Source organism: Carlito syrichta, unplaced genomic scaffold (genome assembly GCF_000164805.1).
Source record: "Carlito syrichta isolate Samal-C Ts95f unplaced genomic scaffold, Tarsius_syrichta-2.0.1 Scaffold307981, whole genome shotgun sequence".
NCBI classification, from domain to species: domain Eukaryota; kingdom Metazoa; phylum Chordata; class Mammalia; order Primates; family Tarsiidae; genus Carlito; species Carlito syrichta.
Window position 1 is genome coordinate 1,481,367 of NW_007252077.1, and position 8,252 is coordinate 1,489,618.

The 8,252-nt window shown below is 46.6% G+C and overlaps 1 protein-coding gene across 4 annotated transcripts in view; it reads right to left on the minus strand.

Annotated features, from left to right (window-relative positions):
• Positions 1-1,284: 1,284 nt before the first annotated feature.
• CIDEC (cell death inducing DFFA like effector c) overlaps positions 1,285-8,252 on the minus strand; it is an 11,917-nt gene continuing 4,949 nt past the window's right edge. For 3 of the 4 annotated variants that reach the window (XM_008064731.1, XM_021715873.1, XM_008064732.1), the window contains 3 exons: positions 4,669-4,827; positions 4,397-4,584; positions 1,285-1,542 (listed from right to left, as the gene is read on the minus strand). In XM_008064731.1, the coding sequence (XP_008062922.1) occupies positions 1,380-1,542; positions 4,397-4,584; positions 4,669-4,827 (510 nt within the window). In that variant the 3' untranslated portion in view covers positions 1,285-1,379. Of the gene's footprint in view, positions 1,543-4,396; positions 4,585-4,668; positions 4,828-5,293; positions 5,324-8,252 lie in introns of all 4 variants that reach the window. The other variant, XM_008064733.1, reaches the window with a different exon arrangement.

The following is an 8,252-nucleotide window of genomic DNA, read 5'->3' on the forward strand; positions in this document are numbered from 1 at the left end:
GACACAATCTTCTACAAAAAAAATGCATGTAGGAAACAAAAATCAAAGACTGAAGTCTAAGGAAAATTCAATGCTAAAAAGTCAGAGCAAAGCAGGAACCAATAAAGATGATTGAGAGAGTGAGATGAAATAAAACCAAAAGTAAGTATATTTGTTTCCTAGTGCTGCTATTAAAAACTACCATAAAATGATTTTCTTAAAACAACACTTTTTTTCTTTTTTCTTTTTCTTTCTTTTTTTTTTTTTTTTTGAGTTGGAGTCTCACTCTGTCGCCCAGACTGGAGTGCAGCGGCCACTCCCGGCCACCGCAACCTGGCCTGCTGGGCTCCCGCGATCCTTCTGCCTCAGCCTTCCGAGTAGCTGGAATTACAGGCATGTGCCACCACGCCCGGCTGATTTTTTTATTTATTGTAGAGAAGAGGTCTCACTGCCCAGGTGGGTCTCGAACCCGCGGGCTCAGGCAATTCACTCACCTCAGCCTCCCAAAGGTGCGGGATTACAGGCTGAACCACCGAGCCCGGCTTTTTTTTTTTTTTTTTGAGTCAGAGTCTCACTCTGTTGCCCAGGCTGGAGTGCAGTGGCACACTCACAGCCATCACAGCCTCGACCTGCTAGACTCAGGTGATCCTCCTGCCTCAGCCTTCCACGTAGCTGGAACTATAGGCATGTGGACCACACCCGGCTAATTTTTTGATTTATTGCAGAGATGAGGTCTCGTCAAGCTGCTCAGGCTGGTCTCGAACTCATAGGCTCAGACCATCCTCTCACCTCGACCTCCCAAAGTGCTGGGATTATAGGTGTGAGCCACTCCTCTCGGCCCTCTTTTTTTCTGAGGCAAAATTGCTGTTTCCTGCAGTCCCACATTATAGAGAATGGTGTGACAGCAGATTCTTCTCTTCCCTTAGCCTTTCCAACCTTCCAGATAGAATCTCACCCCCAAAGAGCACAAGCAAAGAAGACGTATCAGCATAAATAATTTATTGCAAACTCTCCAATGTCATATACTGGTGAGCTTACTTCACCCAGGAGTATTGCAGGACGGGGGGTGGTGGCACGAGGTAGGGAGTGTCATGAAAGTGCAGCCTATGGAGACAGATTGCTGAGGGGCAGACTTTGTGCCAAATCCTGCTGGTGACCTGTTAGTCAGCGAAGCTACCTTGGACAGGAAGGAGTGGGCCAGAACCTGAAGTTCTCCTTCGGCCAACCCACCCCAGGTTTCCAGCCCCTCCTCCTGCCTCCTCATTCGGGGTCCTGTGCAGTGAGGGAGGCCTAGAGACGTAAGAAGCTCTGTAGCTGCCAGGCTTGTGCGTGCTACCCGTTGAGCATGGGATTCCCAGTCCTGGTCCTTAGCTGGGGAAGGCTTCCAAGGACTTAGGTCTTCACTGCAGTATCTTCAGACAGGTCGGGATCAGGGATGAGGCCTTGCCCTTGGGGGGCTGCCCTCCCTCTGTGGCATCAAGGAGCTGCTGCATGTAGCAGGAGGTGCCAAGCAGCACGTGGCCTGTGGCCTGCATGCTAAAGAGGCCCCAACGAAGAACTTCCCTGGGTGGAAGGAGAAGGCACTCAAGTAAAAAATAAGAAGTATTCCCCTCCCTGCATCCCTTTAAATGCCTCCTCCCCCATATTCCCGTGCTGGCCTAGAAGGAAGGGTTTCCTTACCTTCATTTTCTTTTCTTTTCTTTTCGTTTTTTTTTGAGTTGGCGTCTCACTCTGTCACCCAGGCTGGAGTGCAGTGGCACACTCATGGCCATCGCAGTCTTAACCTACTGGGCTCAGGCGATCCTTCTGCCTCAGCCTTCCAAGTAGCTGGAACTATAGACGCATCCCACCACAGCTGGCTAATTTTTGTGATTTATTGTAGAGACAAAGTCTCACCAAGTTGCCCAGGCTGGTCTCGAACCCCCAGGCTCAGGCAATCCTCTTGCCTCGGCCTCCCAAAGTGCTGGGATTACAGGCTTCAGCCACTGCGCCTGGTCTATGAAATTTACTTATGTAGCAAGTCCTTACATGTACCCCACAACTCTAAAATGAAAATTTAAAATAAAAAAGCGTAGCCCACCAGCCCTAAAAAGGAATGAAATTCTAATACATGCTCCATCGGGGTGAACCTCTAAAACATTATGCTTAGTGAAATGGGCCAGACACAAGAGGACAGGTATTATGTGATTCCATCTATATGAGGTACATAGAGTAGGGAAACTGATGAGCTGGAAAGTGGAACAGAGGTTACCAGGGCCTGGAGCAAGGGGGAATGAGGAGTGCAGTTTCTGTTTGGGATGACGAAAGAGTTCTGGAAATGGATGGTGGTGATGGTTGCACAACATAGAGAAAGTACTTAATGCCACTGAATTATACACTTAAAATGGCTCAATGGTAAATGTTATGCTATATGTATTTTTCCACAATTAAAAAAAAAACCTAGCCGGGCTCGGTGGCTCAGCCTGTAATCCTGCGCCTTTGGGAGGCTGAGATGAGTGGATTGCCTGAGCCCGCGGGTTCGTGACTCGCCTGGGCAACTTGGTGAGACCTCATCTCTACAATAAATAAAAAATCAGCCGGGCGTGGTAGCGCATGCCTGTAATTCTGGCTACTCGGAAGGCTGAGGCGGAAGGATCACCGGAGCCCAGCAGGTCGAGGCTGCGGTGGCCGGGAGCGGCCACTGCACTCCAGTCTGGGCGACGGAGTGAAACTCCAACTCAAAAAAAAAAACAAAAACAACCTAGTGATACCATTAAGTCACTATGCTAACTCCAGCTTGCTTTTGTTTTTTAATACCAACGTATTTATTGGGTTTAGGTTTGAGAGACCCACTTCCCCTAATTGGGCTGAGTTTAAAAGCTGAAACTCCTCGCTCTAGATTTTGAAATATGCAAACTGCTGGAGCAAGTCCAGACCAAGAGGGGACATGAGATGGTGATATCATGGAAGAAATACACTTGGAGGACAATGGAACTTCCAGCCACAGAACCAGGCTCAAGCCTGAGACTGACTGTTGTCTCTGGCAAGCAGAACCACACTGCCTCGTCTGCAGATTGGGTATACTGAAGAAGCCAAGAAGGCCTGATGTGCACTAGCTACTTGTGTTCGGGTTGAACTCTCGGACCCTGAGCAGGATTTTTCAGAAGCCTCACAGGAACAAGGATCGCGTGCGTCTTCATTTATTCTACAGTTATTTGAATGACTACTATGTGCCAGCATTCACCAAGACAACAGAAATGCTTGCCATCATGGAACTTGTCCTGGTGGCTTTTTCGTCTCCGTATCTTGGGTTTACAGCAGAGGGCCAGACACAGAGTGGGTACTCAGCAACCACTAAATGAAGCAGTTGGGAAGGAGTGGGATCTAGCAGAAGCGAGCGACTAGAAGCCATGCTCTGCTACTCCCTAGTTCTGGACTAATGGTGTCATTTCAGCCTCAGTGCCTATATCCACTTGATGGGGCGAGAACATTCCAGAGCAACCCCAGAGCTGGTGAATTTGGAAAACAATACCATAACAGATTACCCTCATGCTTATCTTACCCTCATGCTTCCTATGATACTTAATCAGGCTTTCAAAATTAAAAGTAGGATGGGCATTATGGTGTGTGCCTATAGAACCAGTCACTTGGGAGGCTGAGGCAGGAGGATCACTTAAGCCCAGGACCTCAAGGCTATAGTGAGCTATGAGGGTGCCACTGCACTCTAGCCTCAGTGACAGAACAAAACCCTGTCTCTAAAAATAAAAATTAAAAAAAAATTTTAGTTTTAAAACGTTCGTTAGACAATACAAATTATTCTTGACTGTAAGACGTGTAAATTAATTCTGTCCTATGAAAGGGTGATTATTTCATCCCTCCCAGCCCCATGGAAAAATACAATTTTATATCTATAAATGTATCATTTAAAAAAATAAAGAGAGAGACAGGGTCTCACTATGTTGCCCAGGCTGTTCTTGAGCCTGTGGGCTCAAGTAATCTTTCTGCCTCAACCTCCGAAGTAGCTGGGACTACAGGCCATGCTACCACACCTGGTGTTACATTCTCCTTTGAACTGATTGTAACTTTGTTAGTTCTCTCCTTAATTAGTTGAATAAAATATTTGACACGTGTTCACTTTTTTTTAAGTTGATGAGGAGACTACTTAGGAAAATTTACTGTTTTTGATGAAGAAAATGTAGTTGCTATAGTAGAAAGTAATCATAAAAACGAAATGTACTCAGGTTCTACCAGGAGAATACACAAGTGTAATCCAAAGCATATAGATATATCACAAAGTTCTGTACCATCTAATATAATGCTATGCTTTGTCAGTACCAATGCCAGACCCAGGCCCTGAGAGGGCAGAGGTCCATGTAAGTAGACGGGCACTCTCCCATTGCTTCCCTGTCCTGCTCCCAGCAAATCCCAATGCACTCACTTCACAATGCGCTTGGCCCCATAGCAGTTCAGGTCATAGGAAAGGGAGTATGTATCATAGAAAGTCGCCTTCACGTTCAGGCAGCCGATGAAGTCCTGTGGGTTCAGCTTATACAGATCAAAGGTTATACGGGCCACGTCTATCTTCTTGACAGGTTTATGAGACAGAGAGAGTTGGTACCTCATCCCCTGCATCAAGACAAGCAGATGGTTTGCACTCCTCATGGATTTCTCCCAGGCTCCCACTTTTCTCCCCTCACAGCGGGATCTCACCTGTTCTGATGCGGGCTGCCATTTCTGCCCCTTCTGGAGGACCATGAACACTGTATCCCCTGCCAGGGCTTGGAAATACTCTTCTGTCTCTACAGTTGTGCCATCTTCCTCCAACACCAGGAAGAAGGGCTTGTCCGCCAGCATCAGAGTGTCCCGAACCTGAGGAATAAATCAGTGATACTTCTGCCACCCCTATGGAGCCACAGAGATCACCTCAGCTGCCAGGAAAAGAATAAGTGGACTGGGATCTATGAATGGAACTGGAACACAGGCTCTCTACTGCAGGATCGCTACCCAAAGACTTTTTTGTTTTTGAGTCAGAGTCTTACTCTGTTGCCCAGGCTAGAGTGCAGTGGCATGCTCATGACTACCGCAGCCTCGACCTGCTGAGCTCAGGCAATCCTTCCGCCTCAGCCTTCCAAGCAGCTGGAACTATGAAGGGTTAGGTGCACATCAACATGCCCGGCTAATTTTTTGATTTTTTGTGGAGATGAGGTCTCACCGAGTTGCCCAGGCTGGTCTCAAACCCTTGGGCTCAGGCAATCCTCTCCCCTCTGCCTTCCAAAGTGCTGGGATTACAGGCGTGAGCCATTGTACCCAGCCCCAAAGACTTTATATCTGGTACCTCTCGGTACCCAGCTTCAGGGTTGATAGACTAGAGCAATATTGTTCAATAAAATATAATGAAAAGTTGCATGTGTAATTTTTTATCAAGATGTAATTTACACACTTTTTGGGGGGTGTTGGAGTCTCACTTGTTGCCCAGGCTGGAGTGTAGTGGCACACTCACGGCCACCTCAGCCTCGACTTGCTAGGTTCAGGTGATCCTTCCAAGTAACTGGAACTACAGACACATGCCACCATGCCTGGCTCTTTATTTATTTGTTTGTTTGTTTATTTATTGTAGAGATGAGGTCTCACCAAGTTGCCCAGGCTAGAACCTGTGGGTTCAGGCAATCCTCTCACCTCGACCTTCTAAAGTACGGGATTATAGGCATGAGTCACCGCGCCTGGCCAAAATTCACCTTTTAAAATATACAATTCAGAGATTTGTAGGACAAGGGGAACCCCTCAAAACCTGGAATTTATTTATTAAAAATTGTGTTATTTATCCTTTCAAGTTTAAACTCCAGTCACCTTCAAAGTCCCCTCCTTGTGATGCAACACACCTATCGAGATACTTCTTCCACTGCTCAAAACATTTTTGACTCGTCCATTTTGATGCCTTTCGGTGCCTCTGCTGTTTTCACATCACCAAAACATTTCCCTTTGAGGGCTTTTGTCATCCAAAGAAACAAAAAAAGTTGCTCGGGACAAGATCAGGTGAATAAGGAGAACGGGGCGTAGGGGCCATGCCATTTTTGGTCAAAAACTGCTGAACACTCAGCATGGTGTGGCCAGGTGCGCTCATAAATCACCCATCATGAAATGGGCAAACATGTTGAAAGAATCTAAAAATAAAAAAAAATCACTGAAGCCGAATGCAGCTTCTCACAATGCTAGCCGGAACACTGATGCAAATGGATTTCTAGAACACTTACCTAGTGGGGGAAGCCTGTACAAGGGGCCTGCCCTCCAAAAAACAATTCCTGGTTTATTTTTGAGACCCCCTCATATTTTACAAAGTCGTGCAACCATCATCATTATCTAACTTTGGAACATTTTCATCACCCCCAGGAAGAAACTCAGCACCCATTAGCAACCACTCCCTGTTCCTCCCACTCTCCATCCCATGGCAGCCTCCACTCCACGGTCTGTCTCTATGGATTTGCCTACTCCAGACATTTCATATAAATGGAATTATACAATATGGGGTCCTTAGCCGGGCTTGGTGGCTCAGCCTGTGATCCCGTGGCTTGGGAGGCTGAGGTGAGTGGATTGCCTGAGCCCGCGGGTTTGAGACCCACCTGGGCAACTTGGCGAGACTTCATCTCTACCATAAATCAAAGATTAGCCGGGTGTGGTAGCGCGCGCCTGTAGTTCTGGCAACTTGGAAGGCTGAGGCGGAAGGATCGCCGGAGCCCAGCAGGTCGACACTGCGGTGGCGGAGCAGCCACTGCACTCCAGTCTGGGCAACAGAGTGAGACTCCCACTCAAAAAAATAAATATGGGGTCCTTTGAGATGGGCTTCCTTTGCTTAGTATGTTTTTAAAGTCATCTATAGAGTAGTATGATTCATTCTTTTTTTGACTAAATAATATTTCACTATATAGATATAACACATTTTAATCTATTTATCAATGGATGAATATGTGGGTTTTTTTCTACTTTTTGACTATTATGTAAAATGCTGCTATGAGCTTTTGGGTACAAATTTTTGTATGAACATATGCTTTCAATTCTACTGGGTATATACCAAGGAGTGGAATTACTGAGTCATACATTAACTCTTACTTTATTTTTCTTTTGATTTGGGGTCTCATTCTGTCCCCCAGGCTGGAGCACAGTGGCACAATCACGACTCTCCACAATCTCGACCTCTTGGGCTCAGGATCCTCCCACCTCAGCCTGTAATCCCAAGTACCTGGAACTATAGGCACACATCACTATGCTCAGCTAATTTTTAAATTTTGCTGTAGAGATGAGGTCTCACTATGTAGCCCAGGCTTGTTTAACTTTTTTTTTTTTTTTTTGAGTTGGAGTCTCACTCTGTCGCCCAGACTGGAGTGCAGTGGCCGCTCCCGGCCACCGCAGCCTCGACCTGCTGAGCTCCGGCGATCCTTCTGCCTCAGCCTTCCAGGTAGCTGGAACTACAGACGCGTGCTACCACACCCGGCTAATTTTTTTGATTTATTGTAGAGATGCGGTCTCACCAAGTTGCCCAGGCGGGTCTCGAAACCGCAGGCTCAGGCAATCCACTCACCTCAGCCTCCCAAAGCGCAGGATTACAGGCTGAGCCACCGGGCCCGGCAACTTTTTTTTTTTGTTAGACAGGGTCTTACTCTCTCACCCAGGGTGAAGTGCAGTGGTGTGATCATTGCTTACTACAGACTCGAAGTCCTGGGTTCAAGCAATCCTTAGTCCTCAGCCTCCCAAAGTGCTGGGATTACAGGTGTGAGCCACCATGCCCTGCCTGTTTAACTTTTTAAGGAACTACCAAACTGTTTTCCAAAGTAGCTGCCTCATTTTACATTTCCACTAGCAATGTATGAGGATTTCAGTTTCTCTACATCCTCATCAATGCTTGTTATTGTCTGTCTTTATTTTAGCCATTTTAGCAAATACAAAGTGATTTTGATTTACATTAGACTAATGATATTGAGCATCTTTTCATCTGTTTATTGGCCATTTGTATATTTTATTTGAAAAAATGTCTACTCAAATCTTTTGTCTACTTTCTTTATTTTTTTAAATTAAAAAAGGTCTCAACCGGGCTCAGTGGCTCAGCCTGTAATCCTGTGCCTTGGGAGGCTGAGGTGAGTGGATTGTCTGACCCTGTGGGTTCGAGACCCACCTGGGCAACTTGGCAAGACCTCATCTCTACAATAAATCAAAAATTAGCCAGGCGTAGTAGCGCGTGCCAATAGTTCCAGCTACCTGGAAGGCTGAGGCGGAAGGATCGCCGGAGCCCAGCAGGTCAAGGC